A 15,430-nucleotide genomic window follows, 5' to 3' on the forward strand; every position below is an offset into this window, starting at 1 on the left:
AATTCCAGTCAGAGGCGATCCAGTGTCCTCTTCTGGTCTCCTTGGATACAGGCACACACGTGATACTCAGACACACATGCAGGCAAAACAACCTACACATTAAAAGTAAATTTAAAAAAATGTTTTTAAAGAAATGAACAAATCAGCCCCTTGCTTTCAAGAGGCTTTCTAACTTGAGGGAACAGAGCAGTGGAGGTGTTGGGCACAGTCACAACGTGTTCTTCATTCTCATGCTCCTGTCTTCAGTCTTAGCACCATTAGCCTGTGTTTAATTTTGAGAATATGCTGGGGACTTTGCACATGAATACTTTCTGCCCCTAAGCTGTACCTTCAATCAAGAGTATGGGGGGGGGGATGAACAGGGGAAGGGGAGGGGGGGAGGAGGGAATGGAGGTGGGAGGGAGGGAGGGGGAAGGGGAAGGAGGGAGGAGGGGGAGCGGGATGGAGGTGGTGGTGAAGTAAAAGTGCAGTACTACTCTAGTAGAAAGTCGCTGGCCTGGAAAGCTGGGAAAGCTTCACACAAGGGTCTCAGTTTGTCTCCTTCCCCCAGGCTCTTGGGTAGCAGAGAGACCTTCTGGAGTACCTCACTGTAGCCCTGACAGAAACACCCAGGAAATGGCTACCAAATAGTCACAAACTCACTGAAAGGACCTAAGGCCCATCTCACTGAATTCTTGTCATCCTTTCTTTTATAGTTCATAGGAAGTTGGTTAAAGCAAGATGTATTTGCTTGTGAGAGTTTGAGGTACAGGAGAAAATACCTACCAACTAAGCTACACACCCAGCCCCTAGTTCAGCTGGCCTTCCGACCACAGAGCTCTCCATCCTGTTCTGACAGGTGTGACTCCTTCCACCTTTTCGATGTTGGGTGGCAGAGACCCAAGGCCAATGCCTCCTGCCAATCCCTGATGCTACAGAAATGCACTTTTCTGTGTTTTCCACCATGACAGGACTGTCCATCAGACTCTCGGTGGACCCCTCTTCCTCAGAGTGTGCTTACATTCAGAATCTCTAACTGTGGGTGGGTCTGACACGCTTTTTCTGCAGCCTGCCCAGCCGTCGTCTTCTAAGGAGAACACTCCGGTGTGGATTGCTGTGAATGAGGATGGTGTTAGTATCCTGGACCACCGCACTATGGTATGAGAGGAAAGGGCTGGTTCTAATCCTTTTTAGTCTTAAGCTCTCTACTCTGGTCAGAGGTCTGAACTACGTGGCCATGGTTCCTCTCTTTGGCTCCTGCCGAGTAGTGCTGTCTTATAGTCTGAGCACAACTTACATACATCAACATTTAGCTCTCTAAATTATCATCACCTTGGGGTTCTCCTTCCCTGTGTCTAAAAGAAACAGTTTCCCCTGAACTGGACTGGCTCCTCCCACAGCAGGTGAACATCACTTATCCCTACTCTTCAGTGACAACATTCGGTGGCTGCAGGGATGACTTCATGCTTGTAATTAGATCCCTTCCAGACCAGAACTCTGGAAAAACCCGTATTGACAAGCTGACCTTCCGAATGCCTGCTCCCAAGGTGGGTCTGACAGCTACTGTAACAGTTTGCTCTGGCCTGGTGTGGTGTGATGTAAGCTTGATACTTAGAAAACTCTGGACAGCATCCCTGAGGGTTCGGGTGGAATAGCATATCCATCTTTCTACTGAGCTGGACTTGTGGGAACTATCTGATCCAGCCACTGCTGTCCCTCCTGGCCTCAGGAGAGTACCGTGCATCTCAGACTCTCTAGGCCAACAGCAACTAAAGCCCAGGTACTCAATGTTAGAGCCAGTGAAAAACCAGCATTCAAGATAAAGCTAGTTTAATCCTTCACTTTCCTGATCTCCTTAGATTACAGACACTACCTTAGTGATGGCCAGCTACATGAACCACTGTTCTGCAACTGTGAACCTATCAGCCAAGCTCCCTGCAGCCCGCCAGCCCAGAGACCTGGATGGACAGTTTTTTGCTTCTGTTTCCTGCACTAAGGGGTCAGCTTTGCTGTGAACGTTTCTCCTTCCCATACCCTTAAACCACCACTGGTGCCTCTGGGATTAGATTATATCCTGGAGCATACTACTGTGATGGGTCTAATGGCCCCTCCTCAAACTGTTCTGTGAAATGTAAATTTCAGGGTCTCTTGAAACCTTTGTGACCGTTAGGTGCCTTATCTTTCAAGGCCTAATGTTTTAAGATTCAGACCCAACATCAAAACCACTATTTCTTTAACAAGAATACTGACTCCGGATGCTACCTGATTCTAGATTAAGACAGGGATGGCCCGCAGTTACCAGGGCAATGGTACTGTATTTGGGGCTTCTGCACTGATACTCAGGGAAGCTCATCTTTTTATATTGTACATGGTCTTTACGTGGGGACTTATACTTGAAGTTTTCTGAACATCCCTGAATAAAATAGGACTAAAGTTCCTAATTCATCTAAACTCTGGCAAAAGCCTACAAATCTCTAAAATTGAATTTCTTTCCCAAATGGGAAAAACACTGGGGCAGCAGCTCTAATATTTTCAGGACAGCACAGTGTTCTGTTAAGAGTAAAGCCCTCTCTCTCACACTGGACTAGCACAGGCAGGGACAGAGCCACACCCTTCCTGTGTCATTTTAAGGCTCAGCAAAGCTCAGTGACGGCTGTGCTCACTCCTGAAGGACAAGGTGGTCATCGTCTCCCCGCACATGAATTTTGCTTGTTGCTGCTCTCAGAGGCCACCAGAAACAAGGTATCAGGAACAATAAAGACCCTTCCATTATTGGAAGGCCTGGATTGCTCACCAAGACTTTTGGTAGATGGCTTCTTGAAATCATTTGGAAGCACGGGGCATGTATATGATATCTGCCCTAGTAACATGTGGAAACAGAAGTTTCTTCCAACTTTGCCTTCCTGAGAATATTCTAACCCCTCTCAACTCAAACCTAGCTGATTTTGATGAAGATGATCTTTATTTTACCTCCCCATAAAATAAAAAAAAAAGTTCATACATTGGTTTTCCAACATATAAAAAAATAAGCTTTATTGTATAGCTTTCAGACAGTTTATCATTTTTCAGTAACATGGACTAGGGAATAGGAAGAATATCAAGAAATAAGCCTTTAACCCAACAATGTGTGTTGTACACCACAAGAAACTGCAAGGCCAAAAATCAGTTTGTCCGAATGCCTCAGCTGCTGTAGTCTTTCATCCTTTGAACTGACAAGCCTGACTTTAAAAGGGCACAAGAGTCTGCCTCTTAAAGGAGCGTGGCTCGAAAGCCAGGCAGCTTTATAACCACTTCTGTTTGCACCCCAACTCCCACCCCAGAATTTGGGGCTGTAGTGGAGACAGGTCTACCTCAAGTCACATCACTATAGGCTCCTGGACAAGGCTGGCTGAAAGGCAGAGAATTCAGTTCTAGGTTTACATCCAAGGGCCTTGAAGCCAGTAAGGATGCAGTCTGCTCTTAGGTTGTTTGTGCTTTGTAAACAGAATTCCAGCTAATGCAACTATTTGTACTAGACTTGAAGGTCAGAGACTTGAAGGTCAGATCTGTTGCTGCTCCCCTCCCCACCCCCCTAGTCCCCCCTTCTCTCTTGCTCTCTTTGAGACAGGGTTTCACTGTGCAGCCTTAGCTGTCCTGGAACTCCCTATGTAGACCAGGCTAGCCTAAAACTCAGAGATCTACCTGCCTCTGCCTCTGCCTCCCAGGTGCTGAGATTAAAGGCAAATGCCGCCTAGTCCAGCTCCTTTTCTCCTTCCTGATCTTTAGAATCTAAGGAACCACCTTTGAAACAAAGGCTTCTGTAAACTGGCTTCTTCATCCTTTAATGTGACAGTCTCAAGTCTGGGAACCAACATGCAATCTCTCATTTTTCATCTAAGCCCTCTTAGCCAAGCAGCTTTTGAGCAATAGAAAATATTAAAGTAACAGAAAGGTACTAATATGCTTGACACCCATGGCTGAAATGCTGTGTATTATGTCTGTCAATAAAAAGCTGTCAGTGCACCAGACCATGACTGTGTGTTGTGCATGTTTATTATCTTGGGTTTGAGACAGTGTCTCATCATGTAGCCCAGGCTGGCCTCAAACTTTCATTACAGGCATCCACACCATTCCTAGCTAAACTGTGGATTAAGGAGTCACCGTCCTGCACAGATCACAGAGACTAGCCCTTTGTAAGGCAGTTTATTCCTGCTAATTCATACATAAAAACGTGACTTATTTTTCCCTAACTTTTCAATAAGAGTCTATACAGATGGAATTATATTTTTCTTGTGAAATCTGGTACATCTTAATACTCCACAGATTTTAACACAAACATGAAGGTACTTAAAATTTTCTTTTTGGACAATACTTTTTTGGGGGTGGGGGAATCCTCACTATGTAACCCAGAACGGCCTTAAACCCGAGAGATCACCTGCTTCTGCCTCTTGAATGCTGGGACTAAAGGCATGTGCCACTATGACTGGCCTTCTTTTTTTTTTTTTTTTTTTTTTTTTTTTTTTTTTTTTTTTTCTTTTTTTGGAGCTGGGGACCGAACCCAGGGCCTTGCGCTTCCTAGGCAAGCGCTCTACCACTGAGCTAAATCCCCAACCCCGACTGGCCTTCTTTTTTGACAAGTCAAAATCCTTAAGGTCTCCCCTTGATCAGTAATATAGATAAAACCTATACCAGGAACATTATGACACACACATCATGAACATGAATCAAGTTCCAGCCCCTCTTCTGTGGTTCTGAGATCTCCTCGTTTTGATTCCCAGGACCGTGTCTGTCCAATGGTTTTGACAGTACAGAGAGTAAACCAGCTACTGTGGTTGAGTCCTCTCCATAAAGATACTGGCCATTGAATGCTGAGAGTCATAGGCTTGTTGGCATGGCTTTCTGGTGTGCCAGAATCTCCTGGCAGCTTCTGTAGATTTCAATCAAGCAGTCCAACCGGGGCTTGGCGCTCTGGATTCCAAGGGGAGAGATGCAGAGTCAAGGGGAGTGTGAGAAGAATGCACCTGCACCCTCGACCTCTCAGACACCACAGCTCTAAATGTCAGCTGTGAGCTCAGAGACACAAGGGCGGGCGGGCGGGCGAGCGGATGAGGACCCTGCTGGGAGGTCTCTAAATCCGGCCTTTGTGTGGGGGTGTGGGTGTGCAGGGGAGAAGGGGGAGATAAAAAGAGGTTTTGGTGTGGTTTGGTTTGGTTTCTAGGCAGGGTTTCTCTGTGTAGCCCTGGCTGTCCTGTAACTTATTTTGCAGATCAGGCTGCCTCTGCCTCCTGAATGCTGGGATTACAAGCATGCAACCAAATGACAGTGAGACAGATCATCTCAGAAAATGTTACAAGTTGTGAAAGAAGCATCAGAGACAAGATGTACATTCTGAAAAGATCTTGTATTATAAAATGTAATGCAACTAAAATTAAAAGACAACCCACAGAATAGGAAAACTGTATGAATGTCCATTTAATAAATGTTTACTATGCAAAATAACCCAAAATTATTACAAATACATAACTGATCTCTAGGTTCTATCACTGAGCAGAGAAGATTGATAGTTTACATGTTTCACCATAGTGGTTTTCATTGAAAGATCAAAACAAGATAATCTAGACATTATTTAAAACCTATCAATAACACAGCTAAGTAAGCTGATACTTTTAAGTATAATTGCTGTGACAGACAAGACATTATTTATATTACCCTCAACCTTAAGATATCAAGGTAAAATTATAGGTGAACAGACCTGAAGTACAAGAATGTGATTTGTAGGTAGAAGTGGTTATATGATTGGGAACTGTCTTCTCTAAAATCTAAAAAAAATCCTTTTACTCAAATTGGTTGTCAGACATTGCCAGTACTCTGACAATAAAAGTTCGTGTCCTACTGCACTGACTTAAGGGTAAGCAGAAAGAAAAGGCAGGCTTTCGGGAGAAAGGGAGAGCATGGTACTCACCTGGAAGACAGGCACTACTTGGGATATCTCATGTGGTTTCCCTGGATCCTTCAGTAAAATGCAGAGGTAGTAAATGACCTTCTGCTGTAAGAAAAGAAACCAGACAGAGACCTCAGTGAAACTCATCTTGTTCCTTTTTTCTTCAGAGGCAGACTAAAGAGTCCTTTTCGTAAAGTATCTCTTGTGTAGTAAAATATCTGACAACTTCTGAAACAGAAGAAAAGTATATTTTTGCAATGGGGGGCATGGTGGTGGCGGCACACACCTTTAATCCTAGCACTTGGGAGGCAAAGGCAGGGGGATCTCTGTGAGTTCCACGATAGCCAGGGCTTCACAGTAAAACCCTGACTGGAAAAAAAAAGGAACTTTCATTTCTTATTTTATATATAAAAAATATTTTTGTTTTTCTTGAGACAGGGTCTAATGAAGTAGTCCTGGCTAGCCTGGAACTCCCTTTGTAGACCAGGCTGGACTCATTAAGAGAGCTCTACCTGCCTCTGCCTCTGCCTCCCAAGTGCTAGGATGAAAGGCATGAGCCACCATGGCAGCAAGAGATCACTGTGTTGTAATGTGCTCACAAATAGACACATCAGAGCTAGATTAAGGTAGCTACTCAAACTATCCAGTCGGAATGGCCACTCTGAAGCCGCGGGGCCTCACTTAGGGGTTATACTTTATCAACTACACTTTTATGCCACGTATCCACTACAAAACAAGAAAAAACAAGATGGAGTCGAAACTAGAACAGCAATTAGCTTTCTCTCTTCCTTCACAATTTCATGTATGCATTTACCTCTATTTTGTCCTTTAATAGATCACCCCCCCTCCAAAAAACAAACAAACAAACAAAAAAACGTATGTTCCTGTGAACCAGAAGTTCATAGGACCAAGGCAGGTGCTGCTTGAGACTAGGTTGGACCTGGGCAACACAGTAAGCCCTCGTGCCCTGGAGGAAGAAAGCAACAAGTAAACAAACATGTCTGAGCTGCAAGGCAAACAGTGAAATGGTGACTGTATCCATGACAGCCTGCTACTCCTCCAAAACAGTCATGCTTTACATATCTGCTATGTGTTTTAAGTAGGCGTGTACTCCTACTTGAAAGAGAAAAGCCTGGTAGCCAGGCATGGTGACATAATCCCAGCACTCAGGCGGCAGGAGCAGGTAGATCTCTGAGTTTGAGACCAGCCTGGTTTACAGAGTGAGAGGAGGTGGGCAGCTAAGGAGACGGCTCGCCAGGTCAGAGTGCTCGCCGTTCTCCCACCGGCCTGGAGTCAGTGCCCAGCACCCATGCAGGGCAGCTCACAGCCACCTGTGACACCATTTTCAGGGCTCTGACATCCTCTTCTGGCCTCAGCAGGATATACATACAGACACGCATGCATAAACAGAAACAAAACCAAAAGAACTTAAATTAACAAGCAAAGCGAGATTAGCTGCAGGAGGATGGGAAGTTCAATGCCAGCGTAACCATACAATGAGACCCTGACTCAAGCAAAGCAGCAGCAGTGTTACACTTGGCAGCAACCTCAAGCATCTCGTGTTTATTACACACCATCAGTGGGATGTCTGAGTGATTAAACTGTGCCATCTAAGCCTAAGGGTGTGCTGTGATGTCTGTACAACCAGCAAACTCGTCAACAACGCATTCCTTGCAACATACCCCATCACTGAGGAAAGCATGACTATAAGAAACTTCAATGTAAGTTTCTTTTCTACAGTTCACAGGCATGCCAGCCAAAACCTACCTGTATTGGAACAGAGGCACCGAAAGTTTAGTTCTGTGACAACGACTGTTTTTTTATTAGGACTCCATTTAGCTCGCAGCACACCCCATGGGCTGACTGCCTCCTCTGGACACTTACCATGTAAATAGCCTCATTAATGATAATATCCTTGACCTTGTTCATCTCTATGAAGGTGGTACTTTCTTTGCCTGATGCATAGGAAGAAGTCATCTGGATGCCAAGTGAGTCGATGATTAATAGAGTCTCCTGATCAATCTTCACAAAATGGAGGTAACCAAGCAGGCCTAAGATGGTGATGAAGATGGCGGCAGAGAGGATCATGCTGTTCTGAAGAGAGAGCCAGACACAGGCAGTGAGGTCACCAAATCTCCTCTGCGTATGCCTATGCTATTCAGCAAGTTAACTGGACAGTGAGGGGAAAGGCCTCTGCTGGATGGCTATTCTGTGAGGAGAACAGATGAGGGAACATGCATGAAGGGGGCATTATCTTCACTTGAGCTCCTAAAGTGTGAGAGAGGCACGTCGTAAAAGGGATCCAGACTACTACTGAATAGGTCCAGGAAGCTCCCAGCCATCACATCCATCAGAAAATTTTCTTCCCCAAATTACGATTTAAAGGCCGGATGCTCCCTCCCTCTCATACTCCCCCCTGCAAAACATGGAGCACAGAATTACAGACAGAGCAACAATGGAGTGCTTAGCACAGTAGCAGATACTATTCCTTGAGTGATTAAATAGCCACTTGTTTTTTTCTAATAGAACTTGGAATGAATTGTGATTGGATCAGGAGTGGTCACATGCTGCAAGGAGACATGCAGGCCAGAGGACTACAGAAGAGGCCGATATATCAATTATGTTCTTAAAGGTTAATAGGAGGAACACTGGAGAAAGGAAATGGGGGGTTAAGATTAAAGCACACAGGAATAGCATATACAGCGGTGCAGAGGTCATTTATTAGTGGTTAGTGCTTTCTGATGGGTGTGGTCTGCCACAAAGACAGCTAAGTTCTCACCGTGTGAGAGGAGCCAGGGCCAAGAAGACTTTCACTTGAACTCTGCAATCTTTGAACCTCAATTCTTTCTGCGTTAATAAAGCCCCTTATCATTTTGATCTCCTTTCGTTCTGGGCTACAGCTGTGACTAAAATGAATGTTAAGGGGTAAAAAGTGTTAGGTAGACTGAAGATGTACCTTAGTGGTAGAGCATTTGTCTAGCATGAACAAAGTCTTGTTTGATCGTGCACGTGCACACACACACACACACACACACACAGAGCTACATATGCCCTTGTGTCTAAGGCACATTTATAACCTTTTAACACTTCTGAACTGAACCGTGGGATGTTTTGTTTTGTTTCTTTTATCTGGTCTCTTGCACCTTTTTACTCCTCTGACTCTCCACAAGAAAAGGGAATCACAGACCTAGTGTCTCAGGTTCCTATTCCTGTGACAGAACACCATGACCAAAAGCAACATGAGGAGGAGAGGGTTTATTTCAGCTTACAGTGTACTCACATACATAAAATAAATAAATAAATCTTTAAATAAATCTTTAAAAACAAACAAACACCAAAGCAAAAACAACAAAAAACAAACCACGAATCCTAACAAGTGAGTCAACCACACACCTCTGCTCTCCCACTCTGAGCAGAGAATGGTCTTTAACACTTTTCAGGGTTAACCGGAGAACAACAAGAAGCAGGTGCAGTGGTTCACATTACTGCAAGCACCCAGGAGGCAGAGGCAGGTGGATCTGGACTATACCCTGAGCTCCAGGCCAGACAAGGCTACACAGGCCACACAGTGAGACCCTGTCTCAAAACAAACAAACAACAGGCCAGAGAGATGGCTCAGCGGTTAAGAGCACTGGCCGTTCTTCCTGAGGTCCTGGGTTCAAATTCTAGCACCCACGTGGAAGTTCACAACTGTCCATACCTCCAGTTCCAGGTGACCTGATACCCTCTTCTCACTTCCTTGGGCACCAGGCATGTATGTGCTGCACAGACAAATATACAGGCAAGACACCCATATACATAACACAAGGACAAAAGAATATGGGACCGAGATCCACAAAGCCTAAGATATTAATTTGGCCTTTTGAAGAAAAAGCTTGCTGACTTCTGTTCAGATAATTATTTCTGGCTGGTAAATAGGAGTCAGAACTGGGCCTCTGATGACCCAGAAACATCTCCTTTCAGCTAATTAACTTCAGGTGTGGGGCAGTGTCTTGTAAGCAATCCAAACTGAATAAGCACTATGGAAGAAAGCCAAGGTTTATTAGATGCAAGATTGATAGGGAAAAAAAGGCTAGAATACTGTGTTACTGACTGTTAAGAGTCAAATGGAGGAGAAAGGGGAGAGGGAAGGAGGGTGGGGAGGAGGGGGAGAAGAAATGAGGGGACAGAGAGACAGATCAAAGCACACAGCTGGTCCATGAAGACTTCCAAGGAAGCAGGACCCAACTGGTGCAGAGAAGATGGTACACGCTGATGGGTACACTCTGCTCAAAGGGCTAATATACTGCAGACTGGAATAATGTTAACAAAACTGATCAAAGCAGAGGGGGTCAGGGTGAAGCTCAGTGAATGCTTAGGGGATTTTACCCATCAGCCTCTGTCAAGATAATCTGCCTCAAAGTCTGTTTTCCTGGTCAACATTCTAAGGTGGCACACTACTCAGCCGAGTCAGGTTAAGCCACAGTTGAAGGACTCCTTCTCCCCCAAAAGAATAAAAATCCAAGTATCTTACAAATCTGGGGGAAGGGCTACGTCACTTTAATAACTTCAACTGACCTGTGAGGAGACTTTTAAATATGAATTGGTAAAAATTAGGAGTCTTTTTAAAATACTGTTTATTTGTGTTTGGTTGGTGTGTTTTTTGAGACAGGGTTTCACTGTGTAGCTCTGGTTTGTTCTGGAGCTGATAATGTAGACTGATGTAGACCAAGCTAGCCCTGAATTCACAGAGATGCTCCTTCCTCTGCTTCCCTAATGCTGGGATTAAAGGTGGCCCCACCACACCAGCCCATACCATTGACTGTGTAGAGGTCAGAGGACAACTTTGTGACTCTGTTCCTTCCTTCCATCATGTGGGTTCTGGGGATTCACCTTAGGTGGTCCGGTTTGGCAGTAGGTGCCTTTACCTGCTGAGCCATTCCTCGGACCCTAAGTTAGGGGATTTAATTTCATCTATGTCTATGCACATTATTAATTATACTCTGCCATGCACTTGGATGGCATAAAAGTGATTGGACCAGGTGTGATGACACACCCCTTTGGGAGGCAAAGGCAGGCTCTACATGGAGGCTTCCAGGCCAGTCAGACTACATTTACTGAGACCCTACCGAAATTATTGATGATGATGATGATGATGATGATGATGATAATAATAATAATAATAATAATAATAATAATAATAATAGAACGCGGTTCAGAAAAAGATTAAAAAGTCTGGAAACTGAGCATAGAAAACACTCGTGTCTTAAATCTGGCAACACTTTAGAAAATGCACTTAAATTGAGGAAGGGTTGGGAGAGGGGAGGTAGTTGATGTGGGCTTGAGAAACAGATATTAGGAGGAGATATTATAGTGTACAGTTGTGGAGGCATAAACCTTTCTGGAATTCTGTCGTATACCCGCTATCCGTTGGCAGTGTTAGCCTGTAAGGAGTGATGGAGGAGGATGCTCTGAGTTCTCTAAGGAGGTATGTTCCATGAATGAGCATGGCAAGTGGTCCATTGTGGTAGAAGGTCTAGATGCACAAACTTCTTGGGGAGGGAAGGCAGTCCGGCCGCGGAACGGCATCCCTGATCCAGGGAGTCCCCTCCCTCCCGGATCCACAGGTGAGTCCCAAGACCTTTCCAAGCAGCCTGCACCGGCCGAGCGCCGGCCTTTACCTCGCACAGGGTGAAGAGCCCGTAGGCCGCCAGCCACACCGCACAGGTGACAGCGGTGAGCGACCACAGCGACAGCCGAGCCGAGCTGAGGCCGAATTCGCGGCAGTACGGTGAGTAGTAGCGGCGCCTCAGGGCAAGGCGGCCGCCGCAGATATCGGAGAAGCTCTTCTCGTCCTCCATTGGAGGCACACGCCGGCCCGTCGTGCCGCTCTAGCCCACACGGAGGCTGGAAGTCTCGCAGGCTCCCGACCGTTCCGGAAGTGGCTCAACCGGGCCCTCCAAACGCTCCGCGCAGCCGTAGTCGCTCACTGAGAGCCGGCCTGGGGCTTGGAACTAGTTCTGCCAGTTCGTCCTTAGCCAAAACTCCCCAGAATCGCAGCACCAGTTTTGGACAGATTAATATTTCTGTTCACTCGACTGACTCATTTATGTTGTTATGCCAGAATGACCAACAAAAAATTGTCTGCAAGTGTATTCATTCATTCATTCACGCATTCATTTCCCTGCGAAGGGATTTTAGGTATTGAAGATTTCTGGCCCCACATAGCTTCTTTTCTGGTAGGAAAAACGATATAGACGTAACCTAATAGTATTATTGACAAAAACGTTCAGAGCTTCAGTGAGAAGGACTGGGCAACTAAGTAAAGGTCTTCATCACTAAACCTACAAGGGCTACATTGTTCGGTGGGGAGTTGGGGGAGAAAATCTCCAAAAAGAAGAACCAGGAAAAAGCAAAGCTTGGAGGCTGGAACCAGTTTCAGTCACAGGAATCAAAAAACTAGCGAGGCTAGAATGCATACCGGGAAAGAAGGTAGGCGGAAGATTCAGTTTTGAGTTGGACAGATGGCTTAACTATTCAAGAGTATGTTGACCCTAAAGATGGCAGGAGAAAAAACACCACTGTACTGACTGGTTTTATGTGTCAGCTTGACACAAGCTGAAGTTATCACAGAGAAAGGAGCCTCCCTTGAGGAAATGTCTCCATGACCCAGCTGTAAGGCATTTTCTCCACTAGTGATCAAGGGGGAGGACCCAGCCCATTGTAGGTGGTGCCATCCCTGGGCTGGTGGTCCTGGGTTCCATAAGAGAGCAAGCTGAGCAAGCCAGGGGAAGCAAGCCAGTAAGTAACATTTCTTCACGACCTCTGTATCAGCTCCTGCTTCCTGACCTGCTTGAGTTCCAGTCCTGACTTCCTTTGGTGATGAACAGCAATGTGGAAGTTAAGCTGAATAAACCCTTTCCTCACCAACTTGCTTCTTGGTGGTGATGTTTGTGCAGGAATAGAAACCCTGACTAAGACAACCACTCAAATCATCGTGGCCAAATTAAAGGAAACTTTTAAAATTCACTACACAGGCTGCCTCCTCCTGAGATGGGGTTCAACTTTGGATGTAAAGACAGGCTTTTATAGCTCAGGGGTAGGAAGGTTTCCAAGTGGGGTTTTGTCTGGTAAAATAGGGTTACAGGAGCAGAACCTAAGCATAGCAAGTAAGTCCCTTCTGGAATAAAGACACACAAGGTAGTCTTATAACCTTTTGAAACAAAGGTTGCAAGATGGTTATAAACAACTTTTTCGAAACAAAGACATGATTACATTCCTGGAACAGGCAGTACAGAACCATTTGTAGCTAAGGTTACAGGTGGGGCATAGTTCAATCCTTGAGAAACAGGTTTCACCCTAAACAAGAATGAACCTAGTTTGTCTTTAAGATGACTTTCAAGCCTAACATGGAGGCAGGCAGGTTCTTCACGTACTTACTCAGTGGGGAGAGAGAATTGGGGGAACCACTACGAGACCCTCTTTGCCACACTTTCTAAAGTTTTGGTTAAAAGAACCAGACCATGTATTTGCATGGATGGAGCGCTACTGTGGCAGTTCATAGAAGCAATCTTATTTCTGATGATGGGTGATTATTTATTTCTACTGTTGAACTTATTCTTAGAACTTGAGTCACTATAAATATGAATAATGGAGGAGCAAATGTCATCAAATAATTCCACTGGCGACTCCACAGGCCCAGACTGGGTTCTTAAAATCTTTTTTATGGAGCTCTTGCTTTAGTATTCGCTTAGACTTAGATTTCATAGTTCTGAGAATACTGTGTTAGGAGCCTTCCAGGGGGTTCTGCACGTAAAGCAACCTGCCTCCAAGGCTAATGACTTGAGTTCGATCCACGGAACCTACATGGTGGAAGGAGAGAACCAACCCCCACAAGGTGTCCTCTGACCAGCTGTACCCACGCTAATAAATAATACTCACATAAATAAGTTTATAAAGGAATGCTGTCTTATAGCTTTTATTCTATTTGATTTTGGTGGAAGGGTATTTTGCAACAAGATTTCACTCTATAGCCCAACCTGGTCTCCAAATGTGATCCTTCAGTCTCAGTTTTTTCTAAACACTGGACATATGTTAATGGCCCATGTGAAAAGGTTACAGGCTATCATGTATATAAAGCCCAATTAAGAGTCCTTACTGGCCAGTGACCATGAGCGGCCTCAGAAAAAAACTCTTAGTAAGGGGTATACATAGCATTTTAAAAGGCAAGCCCCATGATGACATCAAATGTAGGTCAGAGAACTGGCAGCAATTGCTTGGGTTATACATTCAGGTTATGCATTTGGACCATGGTCAGGTCCTAAATGTGTTTGCCAAGGCAAAGATGACATGTTTAGGGAGCAAACATAAAATGGGCCTAGGGTAAGATCAGAACAAGATGGTATTGTCCTAATCACTTTAATTTTGCATTTTAAGATATATGTAAGCATCCTAGTTACTTTTCTATTGTTGTGATGAAATACCATGAGCAAGGCAAGTTATAAAAGAAAGTATTTAATTGGGGCTTACAGCTCCAGAGGGTTAAAGTTCATGACCACCATGGAGGGAGCGTGGTGACAGATGGACAGGCATAACTGCTGCAGTAGTTAAGAGCTTACATCTGATCAGTGATCACAAAGGAGAGAGAGAGTACCAACTGGAAGGATGTGGGCTTCTGAAACTTCAAAGCCAGCCCCCAACGATACATCTTCTCCAACAAAGCCACAGACCTCCTAATCCTTCCCAAATAGTTCCACCCACTAGAGACCAAGTATAGAAACATATGAGTCTATGGAAGCCACTCTCATTGACAACACCACATTAAGGAAAGTCTAACATCCATTTAATCTCACTGTTGGTTTTGTTAACTGTCTATATAATTTAAATTGAGATGTTTCTGGCTCTCGGAGGCATGTGTGTGTACATGTGTGCGTACATGCGTGTACAATTGTGGTGGTGATTGAACCTAGCTAAATTCTCAAGCATGCTGGTGTTTTGTTTTTGGTGTTTGTTTTGGGAATATGGGATTAAGAAAGCTGTGGCCTTATTTAAATGTTATGTCAAGACTCTTCTGTCACTATTGTGTCAAGGAAACAGGTTCCTACAACATTATCACCAAGGTAGAGGTAGAAAGAAGCCCGGCCCGCTCACTTGGCCTCTATTAATGCCTGGTTGGTAAGGTGCTGTTGGTACTCAGTGGCTGGGGTGAAAGTCCTTGATGTCCCCCTAGTGGCTAGGTGGGGCAAATCCTTAGCCCTAGTGAAGGTAAAGTTTGGGTCTCTCAGACTTTGCTGACAGCTAAAAGTGAAAGCCACACTTTTTCCTGTGGTATTTGGCAGGAGTAGTTATTGTCTGGAGTTTTCTCTCTTTCTAGGCCACTCCTTTGTTTGCCCTTTGGCAGCAAGAGGCAGGTTTTCTTCTGTGCATTTTGTGTCTGCATATCTACTGATGTCACCACGTTGCTCTTTCTCTTGTGTCTGGTTTGGGGTACACAAGGAAAAAGCAAAGTCATAAAATAAACCACTTCATCACTCCCCAGGCCCAGGATCCCTA

The 15,430-nt window shown here is 44.9% G+C and overlaps 2 protein-coding genes across 5 annotated transcripts in view; one reads left to right on the top strand and one right to left on the bottom strand.

The window, feature by feature from the left end:
- Plekhh1 (pleckstrin homology, MyTH4 and FERM domain containing H1) overlaps positions 1-3,986 on the top strand; it is a 49,141-nt gene extending 45,155 nt beyond the window's left edge. For 3 of the 4 annotated variants that reach the window (XM_032908012.1, XM_032908011.1, XM_032908010.1), the window contains exons 27-29: positions 1,048-1,137; positions 1,380-1,526; positions 1,839-3,986. In XM_032908012.1, the coding sequence (XP_032763903.1) occupies positions 1,048-1,137; positions 1,380-1,526; positions 1,839-1,994 (393 nt within the window). In that variant the 3' untranslated portion in view covers positions 1,995-3,986. The remainder of the gene's footprint in view (positions 1-1,047; positions 1,138-1,379; positions 1,527-1,838) is intronic. The other variant, XM_032908013.1, reaches the window with a different exon arrangement.
- A 606-nt stretch (positions 3,987-4,592) lies between these two features.
- On the bottom strand, positions 4,593-11,794 carry Pigh (phosphatidylinositol glycan anchor biosynthesis class H). The gene is made up of 4 exons (XM_032908014.1): positions 11,560-11,794; positions 7,784-7,993; positions 5,921-6,004; positions 4,593-4,926 (listed from the first exon to the last, which is right to left on the bottom strand). The coding sequence occupies exons 1-4, from the start codon at positions 11,737-11,739 to the stop codon at positions 4,834-4,836; spliced, it is 567 nt and encodes a 188-aa protein (XP_032763905.1). The 5' UTR covers positions 11,740-11,794; the 3' UTR covers positions 4,593-4,833.
- Positions 11,795-15,430: the final 3,636 nt, after the last annotated feature.

The sequence above is a fragment of the Rattus rattus genome, chromosome 7 (assembly GCF_011064425.1).
Source record: "Rattus rattus isolate New Zealand chromosome 7, Rrattus_CSIRO_v1, whole genome shotgun sequence".
Taxonomy (NCBI): Eukaryota; Metazoa; Chordata; class Mammalia; order Rodentia; family Muridae; genus Rattus; species Rattus rattus.